Here is a 14,963-nt window from a genome sequence, read left to right as displayed (position 1 = left end):
TGTTGCCTTCCATCACAGTGAGGGGGTGTTTGGAGTCACTGTGATGGATGTTTGTGTTGGGGTCGTGTGTCCTGTGTTCTTTTCTTTTTTGTTGTGTTCTGTGACTGCTGGAAATGTAATTTCATTCGGTATCTCGGTACCGAATGACAATAAAGTTCTGTACTGTACTATTATGGCAGCACTTATTCTAAAAGAGATTATACCTCACTTTGGGCTACCTACTGTTATTAGTTCTGATAACGGCCCTCACTTTATCGCATAGATTAATGAAGAAGTGTCAGCATTTTAACATTAAACAGCGTTTTAACATTCAACAGCAATTCCATTGTGTTCACCACCCACAGGCTGCCGGAGTGGGCGAGAGGGCAAATGGAGCCCTAAAGACCAAATTGACTAAACTAACGGAGGAAACAGGGCAGAGTTGGGTTAAGCTCATTCCCTTGGCCCTCTCTGAAATGAGGGTGACCCCACATGGAGCTACTAAACTAACACCGTCCGAAATAATGTACGGTCGGCCACTATGTACCCTCTGGGGTGCGACTAAGAGTGTGGAAGTTAGTTTTGACCTATATGCCCTCAGCGATGAATTAATTTTCTATGCACAACAAATAACCCATGCTTTCAATGTGTCTCAATGCGTAATACGTAATAAGGTGGATGAATTAAATGTGGAGATAGTTATTAATGATTATGATATAGTTGGGATTACGGAGACATGGCTCCAGGGTGACCAAGGCTGGGAGCTCAACATCCAGGGATATTCTATATTCAGGCGGGATAGACAGAAAGGAAAAGGAGGTGGGGTAGCGTTACTGGTTAGAAAGGAGATTAAAGCAGTGGAAAGGAAGGACATTAGCTTGGAGGAAGTGGAATCGATATGGGTAGAGCTACGAAACACTAAGGGGCAGAAAACGCTAGTGGGAGTTGTGTACAGGCCACCTAACAGCAGTAGTGAGGTTGGGGATGGCATCAAGCAGGAAATTAGAAATGCGTGCACTAAAGGTGACTTCAATCTACATATAGATTGGGTGAACCAAACTGGCAGGGGTGCTGAGGAAGAGGATTTCTTGGAATGTTTGAGAGATGGTTTTCTAAACCAACATGTCGAGGTACCAACGAGAGAACAGGCCATTCTAGACTGGGTATTGAGTAATGAGGAAGGGTTAGTTAGCAGTCTTGTTGTGCGAGGCCCCTTGGGCAAGAGTGATCATAATATGGTAGAGTTCTTCATTAGGATGGAGAATGACAAAGTCAACACAGAAACAAGTGTTCTGAACTTAAAGAAAGGTAACTTTGAGGGTATGAGGCGTGAATTGTCCAAGATAGACTGGCGATTGATGCTGAAAGGGTTGACGGTGGACATGCAATGGAAGGCATTTAAAGGTCGCATGGATGAACTACAACAAGTGTTTATCCCAGTTTGGCAAAAGAACAAACCTGGAAAGGTAGTGCATCCGTGGCTAACAAGGGAAATCAAGGATAGTATTAAAACAAAAGATGAAGCATACAGATTAGCCAGAAAAAGTAGCATACCAGAGGACTGGGAGAAATTTGGAGTCCGGCAGAGGAGGAAAAAGGGCTTAATTAGGAAAGGGAAAATAGATTATGAGGAAAAACTGGCAAGGAACATAAAAACTGACTGCAAAAGCTTTTATAGATATGTCAAGAGAAAAAGATTAGTTAAGACAAATGTAGGTCCCTTGCAGTCGGAAACAGGTGAATTGATCATAGGGAACAAGGAGATGGCAGACCAATTAAACAAATACTTTGGTTCTGTCTTCACTAAGGAAGACATAAACCGTCTGCCGGAAATAGCGGGGGACCGGGGGTCTAATGAGATGGAGGAACTGAGGGAAATCCAGGTTAGTTTGGAAGTGGTGTTAGGTAAATTAAATGGATTAAAGGCAGATAAATCCCCAGGGCCAGATAGGCTGCATCCCAGAGTGCTTAAGGAAGTAGCCTCAGAAATAGTGGATGGATTAGTGATAATTTTTCAAAACTCTTTAGATTCTGGAGTAGTTCCTGAGGACTGGAGGGTAGCTAATGTAACCCCACTTTTTAAAAAGGGAGGGAGAGAGAAAACGGGGAATTATAGACCAGTTAGCCTAACATCGGTAGTGGGGAAAATGCTAGAGTCAGTTATTAAAGATGTGATAGCATCACATTTGGAAAGTGGTGAAATCATCGGACAAAGTCAGCATGGATTTACCAAAGGCAAATCATGTCTGACGAATCTTATAGAATTTTTCGAGGATGTAACTAGTAGAGTGGATAAGGGAGAACCAGTCGATGTGTTATATCTGGACTTTCAGAAGGCCTTCGACAAGGTCCCACATAGGAGATTGGTGTACAAACTTAAAGCACACGGTATTGAGGGTTCAATGTTGAGGTGGATAGAAAATTGGTTGGCGGACAGGAAGCAAAGAGTTGGAATAAACGGGTCCTTTTCGGAATGGCAGGCAGTGACTAGTGGGGTACCGCAAGGCTCAGTGCTGAGACCCCAGTTATTTACAGTGTATATTAATGATTTGGACGAGGGAATTGAATGCAACATCTCTAAGTTTGCGGATGACACGAAGCTGGGTGGCAGTGTTAGCTGCGAGCAGGATGCTAGGAGGCTGCAGAGTGACTTGGATAGATTAGGCGAGTGGGCAAATGCATGGCAGATGCAATATAATGTGGATAAATGTGAGGTTATCCACTTTGGCGGCAAGAACAGGAAAGCAGAGTATTACCTGAATGGTGACCGATTGGGAGAAGGGGAGATGCAACGTGACCTGGGTGTCATGGTGCACCAGTCATTGAAAGCAAGCATGCAGGTGCAGCAGGCAGTGAAGAAAGCGAATGGTATGTTGGCATTCATAGCAAGAGGATTTGAGTTTAGGAGCAGGGAGGTTCTGCTGCAGTTGTACAGGGCCTTGGTGAGTCCGCACCTGGAGTATTGTGTGCAGTTTTGGTCTCCTAACATGAGGAAAGACGTTCTTGCCTTAGAGGGAGTACAGAGAAGGTTCACCAGATTAATCCCTGGGATGGCGGGACTTTCATATGAGGAAAGACTGGATAGACTGGGCTTGTACTCGCTGGAATTTAGAAGACTGAGGGGGAATCTTATAGAAACATATAAAATTCTTAAGGGGTTGGAGAGGCTAGATGCGGGAAGATTGTTCCCGATGTTGGGGGAGTCCAGAACCAGGGGTCACAGCTTAAGGATAAGGGGGAAGTCTTTTAGGACCGAGATGAGAAAACATTTCTTCACACGGAGAGTGGTGAGTCTGTGGAATTCTCTGCCACAGAAGGTAGTTGAGGCCAGTTCATTGGCTATATTTAAGAGGGAGTTAGATGTGGCCCTTTTTGCTAAAGGGATCAGGGGGTATGGAGAGAAGGCAGGTACAGGCTACTGAGCTGGATGATCAGCCATGATCATATTGAATGGCGGTGCAGGCTCGAAGGGCCGAATGGCCTACTCCTGCACCCATTTTCTATGTTTCTATGTTATCAGTCCTGCATTCCCAGGTATGAGAGGCACAGAAGCCACTACCAGTTGAACACGGGGACGAGTCCATACTACCAGGAGACTATGTGCTGGTAAGGAACTGGGATCGGAAGAAATTGGGACCACACTGGAAGGGACCGTACCAAGTGCTACTAACACCCACCGCCGTGAAAGTTGAAGGCCACCCCCATTGGATATATCTGACTGACTGCAAACAGATCGGAAAACCAAGAATGGACAATGCGGCTATTGAGAAGATCAAGTTACTGTCCCCTCGAACTGTGTGTTTAGTGAAATATTCTGATCTCAGGAAGATTGTGACTATTTTTAATTAATATTTGTAATACAATGTATCCGACCACTGTGCTTTGCGGCGACTTTAATTGTGATCATGTAATGATAAAAGGAGGGAATGAAAGAGATGTAGAACTGCAGAGGAATGACTCAGGTAAGAAATATATGGAAACAAGATAAAATGCTGGGATTAGCTGAAATTACGATGTTGTGCATGACAAAAGAAACAGGTCCGAGGTGTGATAAAAAAAGAGTTGCCCGATTGTTAAGTAAAACTGCTCAGGGTCTCGACCCGAAACGTCACCCATTCCTTCTCTCCCGAGATGCTGCCTGACCTGCTGAGTTACTCCAGCATTTTGTGAATAAATCGATTTGTACTAGCATCTGCAGTTATTTTCTTATACTCAGAAAGACAAGTCTGATCCAGACAAGTACTGGTGCCAGAAAGGATTAAGAGTATAAGTACAGGGGAGCACGTCCGGGCATGTCCTAACACGAGGGGCTTTGTTTCAAGGGTGCTGGTGATGATAGAGGTATGGGACCTCCCACCTCCCCTCCCCCCCCCCCCCCCCCCCCCCCCCCCCCTCCCCCCCCCCCCCCCCCCCCCCTCCCCTCCCCTCCCCTCCGGTATAAATAAGCAGCTTTGTATCTGACCTTTGTGTGGGACCACGAGGGACAGTGAGTATATAACCACATACTCGCGTTGCTCTCCCACACCCGCATGCATGAATAAAAAGGCATTGTTTCATTCTTAAGGTGTCTAATGTGGTTTGTTGTCTGAAAGCAAGGATTGAACTTTAACATTAGGTTGAATATTTCTTACCTTTGTCTAAAAACAGGGCAATTTGTTTCTTAAGAGCTTTGTGACCTGTGCATTCAGATTCATCTGCATACTTCAGCGGGATTGGAATTCTAGGATCAGCAGCTGGGAGATCACTTTCCTTTTTAATACTCCCATCAACACCTTTCAATCCCTGAAATAAACATTGGCATAATTAAGATCAGCAAAACAAGTTTTTACAGTAAAGATAAATATCAAATTACAATGTCATTTCTGTTTGGATTCCAATGTAACAGTAAGTTGTGGTACATATAATTTCACAGGTATTTGAATTGTTTAGGATTGCAATTAAAATTTAGCATTCACATAATCAAGTAAAACTCAGCTGCCAGATATAAAAGGCAATTACCAAGAGAAAATATTAATTTTGAAAACTAAAGCAGTAAAACTTTGAACCGGTAAAATTCAAAAACTCTGAAAAATCATACCAAGTAGAGCAAGTCAAACACACACACACACACATATACATATATAGTTTAGTTTATTTGTCATTCCACTCCTTACAGATCATGCAATGAATGGGACGAAACAGAGTGCCTCCAGGGGCCATAGTGCAATACAAATGCAAAACATATAGACTGGGGATAACAGTGCAAAGACCACCTGCAGCACTACAAAGATGCCCTCTCCCGTGCCCACTCCACCTACTACTCTCAAATAATTCACTCTGGCTCCGGAAACCCAAAAACACTTTTCTCTACAATAAACAAACTCCTCAGCCCCTTGGACACCATCTCCCAATCATTCACAGTTGACAAATGCACCACTTTCCTTTCATTCTTCCAAAGCAAAATAGACAGCATCTACAGCACCTTAACCACCAACGCACCTGCTCCCCCTCAAACCACCTGCCCCCCCTTATCCTGTCAACCCCTGCCTCAGTTCTCCCCAGTCTCCACCACCGACCTCTCTGACCTCTTCACAGGAATAAAAACTGCCACCTGCTCTCTGGACCCCATCCCCTCCAGCTTTGTCAAGGCCTGCCTTCCTGCTCTCTCTCCACCTATCACTGCAACAATAAACTCCTCCCTGTCCACTGGCATCGTCCCGCCATCCCTCAAAATCGCTGCTGTCACCCCCATTCTGAAAAAACCTGGTCTCAACCCTGACACCCCAAACAACTTCAGACCAATCTCCAACCTACCCTTTCTGTCCAAAGTTTTGGAACGTGCTGTAGCTTCCCAACTCAAATACCACCTCTCTACCAATAACCTGTATGAAACTATCCAATCCGGATTCCGCTCCAACCACTGTACTGAAACTGCGCTCCTCAAAATCACAAACGACCTTTTCCTCTCCTCCGACGCTGGCAACCTCAACATCCTCATCCTACTTGACCTCAGCGCCGCCTTTGACACCATAAATCACTCCATTCTCCTCACCCGACTTGAAACCTCCTTTAACATCACCGGCACAGCCCTATCCTGGTTCAAATCTTACCTCTCTGACAGGCACCAGTTCATCTCCATTAACAACTATAAATCCCCCACCGCTCCCCTCCCCCAAGGTGTCCCCCAAGGCTCAGTCCTTGGCCCCCTCCTCTTCATCCTCTACCTGTTCCCCCTTGGTCAATTAATCCGCCGTCATGGTCTCAACTTCCACTGCTTCGCCGATGATATCCAGCTCCTCATCTCCACCAAGTCAATCTCCACCACCACACACTCTACACTGACAAACTGCATCACTGAAATAAAATCTTGGCTTCAACCAAATTTCCTCAAACTCAACTGCAACAAATCTGAAATCATCATCATTGGTCCAAAAACGCTCACCAAATCCACCCAAAACTTCATCCTCAATATTGATGGTCTCCCAGTATCCACCTCCCCTCACATCCGGAATCTTGGAATCATCTTTGATCAAACCCTCTCCTTCGACAAACACATCACAAAGACAGCCTTCTTCCACCTCAAAAACATTGCCCGTCTCCGTCCATCCCTCTCCTCCACAGCTGCAGAAACCCTCATCCACGCCTTCATCACCTCCTGTCTGAACTACTGCAACAGCCTCCTCTATGGCGCACCTTCAAAAATCATCAGTAAACTTCAATACATTCAAAACTCCGCTGCCCGTCTACTCACCCACACCCCGATCCGTGACCATTTCACCCCCGTCCTTTACAAACTCCACTGGCTCCCCATCCCCCAGAGAATCCAGTACAAAATCCTCCTCATGACCTACAAAGCCCTCCATAACCTGGCCCCATCCTACCTGACTGACCTCCTCCACAGGCACACTCCCACCTGCACCCTCCACTCTGCTGCTGCCAATCTCCTATCCCCCCCCATCCGGACCAAACTCAGATCCTGGGGGGACAGGGCTTTCTCCATCGCTGCTCCCACCCTATGGAACTCACTACCCCAAACCGTCAGAGACTCCTCCTCACTCACCACATTCAAAACATCACTGAAGTCTCACCTGTTCAGTACTGCCTTCAACCACTGAAGGTCACCTCACCTTCTGTCTCCTTTCTCTGTTCGTTTACTTATTTATCTATTTATTCACTTCCCTATGTTCTTTAAATCCCTGTAAAGCGTCTTTGAGTGTATGAAAAGCGCTATATAAATGTAATGCATTATTATTATTATTACAATACATTTAGACAGTGCAATACAATACAATACATATAGACAGGGGATTAAAGCATGTAAACGGTAAAAGGTAAAGCATTTAACCTAGAGTTTAAAGCATGTAAACGGTGAATTTAAAACCACCAATGAGAGCAGGTAAATTATTGATTGCACATTAAATGAGATTATAAAGTGCAGAGTGCAAGGTGAGGTGCTACGCCCCCGCCCCCCGAGTCAGGTGGGGCTGTTCAGTAGGTGAACAGCCTGAGGGAAAAGCTGTTCCTGAACCTGGTGGTTCTGCAGCTAATACTCCTCAACCTTCTTCCGGAAGGCAGCGGGTCAAATAGACCTTGGAAGGGGTGAGAGGAGACCCTCATGATGCTGCAGGATTTACTTTTGCACCTTCCTCTGTAAATGTCACTGATGGCAGGGAATCTGGGCCCAGTGATGTGCTGGGCTGTCTTCACAACACGCTGCAGGGCCTTCCTGTCTGCAACTGAGCAGGTCCCATGCCAGACAGTGATGCAGCAGGTAAGAATGGACTCGATGGTGCATCCGTAGAACCTGGAGAGAATGGATGTACCCAGGTCAACTCTCTTTAGCCTCCTTAGGAAGTACAGGCATTGTTGAGCCTTCTTCACTGAGGAGGTGGTGTTCTGACTCCAGAGATTGTCTGTGATGTGCACTCCCAGGAAATTGAAACTGTGCACTGTCTCCACGGTCCTGCCGTCAACCTGCAGGGGGGTGTGGGTTGCTCCAGCCCTTCTGAAATCGACAATCATATCCTTCATCTTGTCGACATTCATAGAGGTTGTGTCTCCTGCACCAGAGCTCAAGCTGCCTCACCTCATCCCTGCAGGCGGATTCATCGCCGTTGGTGATGAGCCCCATGACTGTGGTGTCATCCGAATATTTGATGATGTGGTTAGCCTGGTGTTTGGCGGCACAGTCATGGGTCAGCGGTGTAAACAGAAGTGGGCTCTGCACAAAGCCCTGGGGGGCTCCGGTCTTCACAGTGGCACTGAGAGATGACCGAGTGTGGACTCTGCCCATCTGTGTCCTGTTACTTAGAAAGTCCAAAATCCAATTGCACATTGAGGTGCTCAGACCAAGAGAGCTCAGCTTACTTATCAGGGTCTGGGGGATGATGGTGTTAAACGCTGCGCTAAAGTCGATGCGCTGCGCTAAAGTCGATGAACAGCAGACGTGCATAGGTGTTTTTATTCTCAAGGTGAGACAGGACTAGATGGGTGGCAGAAGCGATTGCATCCTCAGTGGAGCGGTTCTGCCTGTCTGCATATCGGTGGGGGTCCAGTGTGTTTGGGATGACGTTAATGTATGCCTTGCAGCCACTCGAAACATTTCATAACGACTGGTCAGTGCCACAGAGCGGCAGTTATTGAGGCATGTTACTGGGGATTTCTTGGGTACTGGGATGACGGTAGCAGATTTGAAGCAATTATTTTCATTGATGATACAACTGCTGATGGTCGTAGCATAATGAATTCTGACACATCCTATCTGTATAGACACATCCTATCTGCTCAAGTTCATACAAATGCCTCAAAACTCATTGGCCGGCAGTTCATTCTACAGCAAGACAATGATCCCAAACATACTGCTAAAGCAACAAAGGAGTTTTTCAAAGCTAAAAAAATGGTCAATTCTTGAGTGGCCGTCAATCACCTGATATGAACCCAATTGAGCATGCCTTTTATATGCTGAAGAGAAAACTGAAGGCTTCTTTGACTTTCATTGGCACAACTTTGGTCCTCATGTTGATAAACAGCAATAAAAGTTTCCAAAGGTGATGGAAAGACTGGAGGAAAGACTAGGTGCTGAGAGCTCTCTTATACCTGCATTAAGGAGATAATTAAACACACCTGAGCAACTACAAATGCCTGTGAAGCCATGTGTCCCAAACATTATGGTGCCTTGAAATGGGGGGAGACCATGTATAAACACAGTTGTAATTTCTACATGGGGAAACCAAAATGTATTAAAAAATACCCTTTAATAAAATCTGACAATGTGCACTTTAACCACATTTGATTTTTTTCTATTACAAATCTCAAATTGTGGAGTACAGAGGCAAATAAATAAATGATGGGTTTTTGTTCCAAACATTATGGAGGGCACTGTATGTACACACACACACATATATATATATATATATATATATATATATATATATATACACACACACACACACACACGTATACACACACAAACACACATGCACACACATATACACACTTTTTTTTGGCACACAGCAATTATGGGAAATGTGCAAAATTGTAAAACACAATCATGAAAGCATGCAAGCATTTATACAACACGATTGTTAAAAGGAAAACTGCAAGCTAGTAAATTACCTCCAGAACGTAATTGAGAACAACTCTACATCGTTCCTCTGTGTCACGACAAACCGGAAAGGCACAGCTGGGCTTAAAAATAAAATACTGTGTCAGGTATCCTGATTTTAAATTAGAATTAATCTCATTGGTTTCAAAACCAAAGTATTTAGGATTATATAATTTGCTCCTACTTTAAGTAAATCTATTTTAAGAGAACCTAGACAATAATATAAATTTCATTACAAGATAAAAGATTAATTAATAAGTTTGAAAAAGTTTTAATTAGTAATCAGGACATTTGGAATACACATTTCCTTGCAACAAACAATAAACAATTTGCTTATACTCAATTTGCTTATACTTTTCAATTGGCTGAAAAGAAAAGATACTGTCTGGGCTGCCACGTGACCATCTAGAGGCTAACATTAAGACACACACCCAGGTCTGATCACCCTGCGGTGGGCCTGCCTCGACTGAGGGTGTCTTGTGATAAAAGGCCGAAACACCCAGTGACGTTGAGGTACACAACTGAAGATGTGTCTGAATGGTAGCAACATTACCTAGTGGTCACCCCCAAGAACAACACCAGTCAATTGTAGTGCAAACCTTAGGGATTGTAACAGCCAGTCCTACTAATCAATCAATACCTTTATCTGATGTGTCGATTTATACTTTTCAGGCACGGACAACTCGCCAACAGATCTAATGACAGCAATGGCTTTGTTATCATCTGAAGGATCAGACCCATTGCTGAATGAACCATTATCATCACTGTCCTCTGGAAGATCCTCATCTTCACTATAACTATCATCAGAATTGTCGTTCAGGGTTGATCCATTTTCATCTTGTTTTGGGGGCTCATTCAGTTGGAAAAGTTCTGAGATCATGTAATTGGCTGAAGCAATAATCTGCACAAACTGAAATTTTAGTTGAAATAACAATTAGGTAAGTGCATCATTTAAAGTGTAAAACCTTCAATAGCTGATAAATTTTAGAACTTGCAAAATATTTATTTCGATTAACAAAATTATAACAGCAATCATCTCTGGAAAGCTCCAAACCAAAGTCAGACCTTTAACCACCCTTACATTTTGGTAATCAAGATTTTTTTTTCTTATATCAGATCTTTCAGTTTTCAAACACCATTGGCACCACACTTTCTGCCTGTATGTCCCAGAGGGGTGAACTCCTGGCCAGCCAATCCAGAAGCATTTCCAGTTACAAGTGGCCAGCCTGTTCCATAGCAGCTTTTAGCCAAAAGGCTGCCCGTAGTTTCACCTGCCGTGCAAATGTTTTTGTCAATCAATCCCCACCAAGCTCTCTCATTTACTCTCATAAACAATAGAACTCCAACTAGCTTTTAGAATTGTATCTAAAAATCATCAATTTTAAGGTCCACTGAAAAATATCTGGAAGGTTAACATTGCATAAATATTGATGCAATGCTATTTTTGTGAACCATAGGTAGGTTTTCAGTGTACTACAGGCCATCAAAATAAACTGTGGGTTTCTCCAGAGCTGCCTCTCTTTAAGTCTCTGAAGATCCAAGCACCTGCTAACAACAATTGATGCTTAAAAAATGGAAATAGCAAAATAGCAAAGAACCAGAAACTAGTCTGGTTCTTTGCTACGACATCATAATGGTAGTCAAACGTCGTGTGCTTGGAATACAAATGTGTGGCGTGTAATGTTGAGAATAATGGCATTTATGACTGTTTTAAAATGTCAGAATGCTAATTATTTCCACGACACAATTAAAAAACTAATTTCAGAGTCAACACTGTCCAATCAGACAAAACAATATAGTTTGTACCTGAGGATGCCTTTCTTTGTCCAGTAATTTAATGCAATTTAACAAGAGCATTCTTATGATACCGTAATGTTTTCTGTTTCGAACTTTCTTCATCATCATGTTGCTAGCAACTCTGTAAACCAAAACGTATGTTAATCCAAATTTTGGTGAATGTACACTTAACTGATTTGCAAAGCGGAAAAACTATTCAACAACAAACAAATTTCAAACAGTACTGCACTGTGTGTAATAAATTGGATCCTAAGTCTGGCCTTGCCTTAATGCTTCTACCCATCTCCTTCCTTCATATTTATTCTGCTTTGCTCGTCTGGTTTTAATCCATCTAGTGGAGTGGATGGTGGGTAGCATGGACAGATTACAGAAATAGAGCCACAAAATACAAGCAGCAATTTTAACTTATCTTAACAGGATTGAACTCTAGAAGACAATCAGAAGCTGCTTGGTACTGCTTATCTTAGAAAAATAAATTCAGATGAGGGAGAACATTCTATTAAACATCCTTTCTGAAGTATATACAAAATTCAAACCAATCACATGTTTAATTCTACTTTACTTTAATAATCAAACTAATTGAAACAAATTGCTGTCACAAACCTAACATAAACCTAACAATTTTCACTAGAAACATAGAAAAATAGGTGAAGTAGGCCATTCGGCCCCTCGAGCCAGCACCGCCATTCAATATATTTCATGGCTGATCATCTAAAATCAGTATCCCTTTCCTGCTTTTTCTCCATATCCCTTGATTCCTTTAGCCCGAAGAGCTAGATCTAACTCTCTCTCTTGAAAACATCCAGTGAATTGGCCTCCACTGACTTCTGTGAATTCCACATATTCACAACTCTCTCGGTGAAAAGGTTTTTCCTCATCTCAGTCCTAAATTACCTGCCCCTTATTCTTAAACTGTGACCCCTGGTTCTGGACTCCCCCAACATCGGGAACATTTTTCCTGCATTTAGCCTGTCCAATCCCTCAAGAATTTTAAATGTTTCTATAAGATCCTCTCTCATCCTTCTAAATTCCAGTGTATACAAGCCCAGTCGACCTATTCTTTCATCATACGTCAGTCCTGTCATCCCAGGAATTAACCTAGTGAACCTACGCTGCATTCCCTCCATAGCAATAATGTCCTTCCTCAAATTAGGAGACCAAAACTGCGCACAATACTCCAGGTGTGGTTTCACCAGGGTCCTGTACAAGTGCAGTAGGACCTCCTTGCTCCTAAGCTCAAATCCTCTCGCAATGAAGGCCAACATGCCATTAGCTTTCTTCATTGCCTGCTGTACCTGCGTTCTTACTTGCAGTGACTGATGTACAAGCACACCTCGTCTCGTTGCACCTCCCCTTTTCCTAATCTGACACCATTCAGATAATAATCTGCCTTCCTATTCTTGCCATCAAAGTGGATAACCTCACATTTATCCACATTATACTTCATCTGCCATGCATCTGCCCACTCACCCAACCTATCCAAGTCACCCTGCAGCCTCATAGGATCCTCCTCACAGCTCACACTGCCACCCAGCTTTGTCATCCGCAAACCTGGAGATGTTACATTTAATTCCATTGTCTAAATCGTTTATATTGTAAATAACTGGGGTTCCAGCACCGAGCCTTGTGGCACCCCACAAGTCACTGCCTGCCATTCTGAAAAGGACCCGTAAATTCCTAATCTTTGCTTCCTGTCTGCCAAACGGTTCTCTATCCATGTCAATACCCTACCCCCAATGCCATGTGCTCTAATTTTGCCCTCTAATCTCTTGTGTGGGACCTTGTCAAAGGCTTTTTGAAAGTCCAGATACACCACATCCACTGGCTCTCCCTTACCCATTCTACTTCTTACATCCTCAAAAAATTCCAGAAGATTAGTCATGATTTCCCCTTCATAAATCCATGTTGACTTTGACCGATCCTGTCACTGCTTTCCAAATGCGCTGCTATTACATCTTTAAGAATAGAGTCAAGCATCTTCCCCACTACTGATGCAAGACAAACTGCTCTATAATTCCCCATTTTCCCTCTACCTCCTTTCTTAAAAAGTGGAGTTACAATAGCTACCCTCCAGTCCACAGGAACTGATCCAGAGTCTATAGAACATTGGAAAATGATCACCAATGCATCCACAATTTCTAGGGCCACCTCCTTGAGTACTCGGGGATGTAGACCATCAGGCCCTGGGGATTAATCTTCCTTCAGTCCTAACAGTTTACCTAACACCATTTCCTGACTAATGTGGATTCCCTTCAGTTCCTCCCTCCCACAAGATCCTCGGTCCACTAGTATTTCTGGGAGTATTTCTGTCTTCCTTAGTGAAGACAGAACCAAAGTACTTGTTTAACTGTTCTGCCATTTCCTTGTCTCCCATTATAAATTCACGTCTCTACATTTGTCTTCACTAATCTTTTCCTTTTTACATATCTAAAGAAGCTTTCACGGTCAGTTTTTATATTCCCTGCAAGCTTTCTTTCATGCTCTTTTTTTCTCCCTTAATTAACTCCTTTGTCCTCTGTCGAATTCTAAATTTCCCTTAGTCCTCCGGTTTGCTGCTTCCTCTGCCAATTTATATGTTTCTTCCTTGGATTTAACACAACCCTTGATTTTTGGAATTCATCCATGCAATCTTTAAATGATTGTCATTGCATCTCCACCTTTAAGTATAATTTGCCAGTCTATCCTAGCCAATTCCCATCTCATACCTTCAAAGTCTCCTTTCTTTAAGTTCAGGACCCTAGTCCCTGAATTAACCGTGTCACTTTCCATCCTAATGCAGAATTCCACCATATTATGGTCACTGTTGCCCAAGGGGCTTTGCACAACAAGATCACTAACTAATCCTTCCTCATTAAACAATACCCAGTCTAGGATGGCCTGCCCTCTAGTCGGTTCCTCTACATAATGGCTTAAAAAACCATCCCGTATACATTCCAGGAAATCCTCCTCCTCCTCAGCGTTGTTACCAATTTGGTTGACCCAATCTAGATGTAGATTAAAGTCACCCATGATAACCGCTGTACCTTTGCTACACGCATCCCTAATTTCCTGCTTGTTGCTATCCCCAATCTCCCTACTGTATACAATTTCAACAAGCGTTTTCTGCCCTTGCCTATTTTTGCAGTTCTACCCATACCGATTCTACAGCATCCAAGCTAATGCCTCTCCTTAGTAATGCATTAATCTCCTCTTTAACCAGCAATGCCACCCCACCTCCTCTTCCTTTCTGTCCATCCTTCCTGAATATTGAATACCCCTGCAAGTTTAGCTCTCAGCTTTGGTCACCCTGAAGCCATATCTCCGTAATCCCAACTATATAATATCCGTTCACTACGAACTGCACATTCAATTCATCCACCTTATTACGAATGTTCCTCGCATTAAGGCACAAAGCTTTCAGGTTTGTTTTTCTTTTCTCCTACTTTTTGCTTCTGTCCTTCTTTTATGGCCCTCTGTCTCCTTGCATTGGTTCCCATCCCCCTGCCCTATTAGTTTAAACATGACCTTTCCTACACTCTCTTTCCAGTTAACTGCACTGTTTAGTATGTAGATGAATTAATTCAAGTATATAATGAGCTGCAATTGAATTCCATTGTGAATTGTA

The 14,963-nt window shown here is 43.3% G+C and overlaps 1 protein-coding gene across 2 annotated transcripts in view; it reads right to left on the bottom strand.

The window, feature by feature from the left end:
- Positions 1-14,963, bottom strand: part of edrf1 (erythroid differentiation regulatory factor 1) — a 65,688-nt gene that overhangs the window by 22,419 nt on the left and 28,306 nt on the right. For both annotated transcript variants that reach the window (XM_078413612.1, XM_078413613.1), the window contains 4 exons: positions 11,369-11,480; positions 10,203-10,472; positions 9,574-9,645; positions 4,611-4,761 (listed from right to left, as the gene is read on the bottom strand). In XM_078413612.1, the coding sequence (XP_078269738.1) occupies positions 4,611-4,761; positions 9,574-9,645; positions 10,203-10,472; positions 11,369-11,480 (605 nt within the window). The remainder of the gene's footprint in view (positions 1-4,610; positions 4,762-9,573; positions 9,646-10,202; positions 10,473-11,368; positions 11,481-14,963) is intronic.

Source organism: Rhinoraja longicauda, chromosome 16 (genome assembly GCF_053455715.1).
Source record: "Rhinoraja longicauda isolate Sanriku21f chromosome 16, sRhiLon1.1, whole genome shotgun sequence".
NCBI classification, from domain to species: Eukaryota; Metazoa; Chordata; class Chondrichthyes; order Rajiformes; family Arhynchobatidae; genus Rhinoraja; species Rhinoraja longicauda.
Note: the sequence above shows the minus strand (reverse complement) of the source record. Positions and strands in the feature narration are given on the sequence as shown.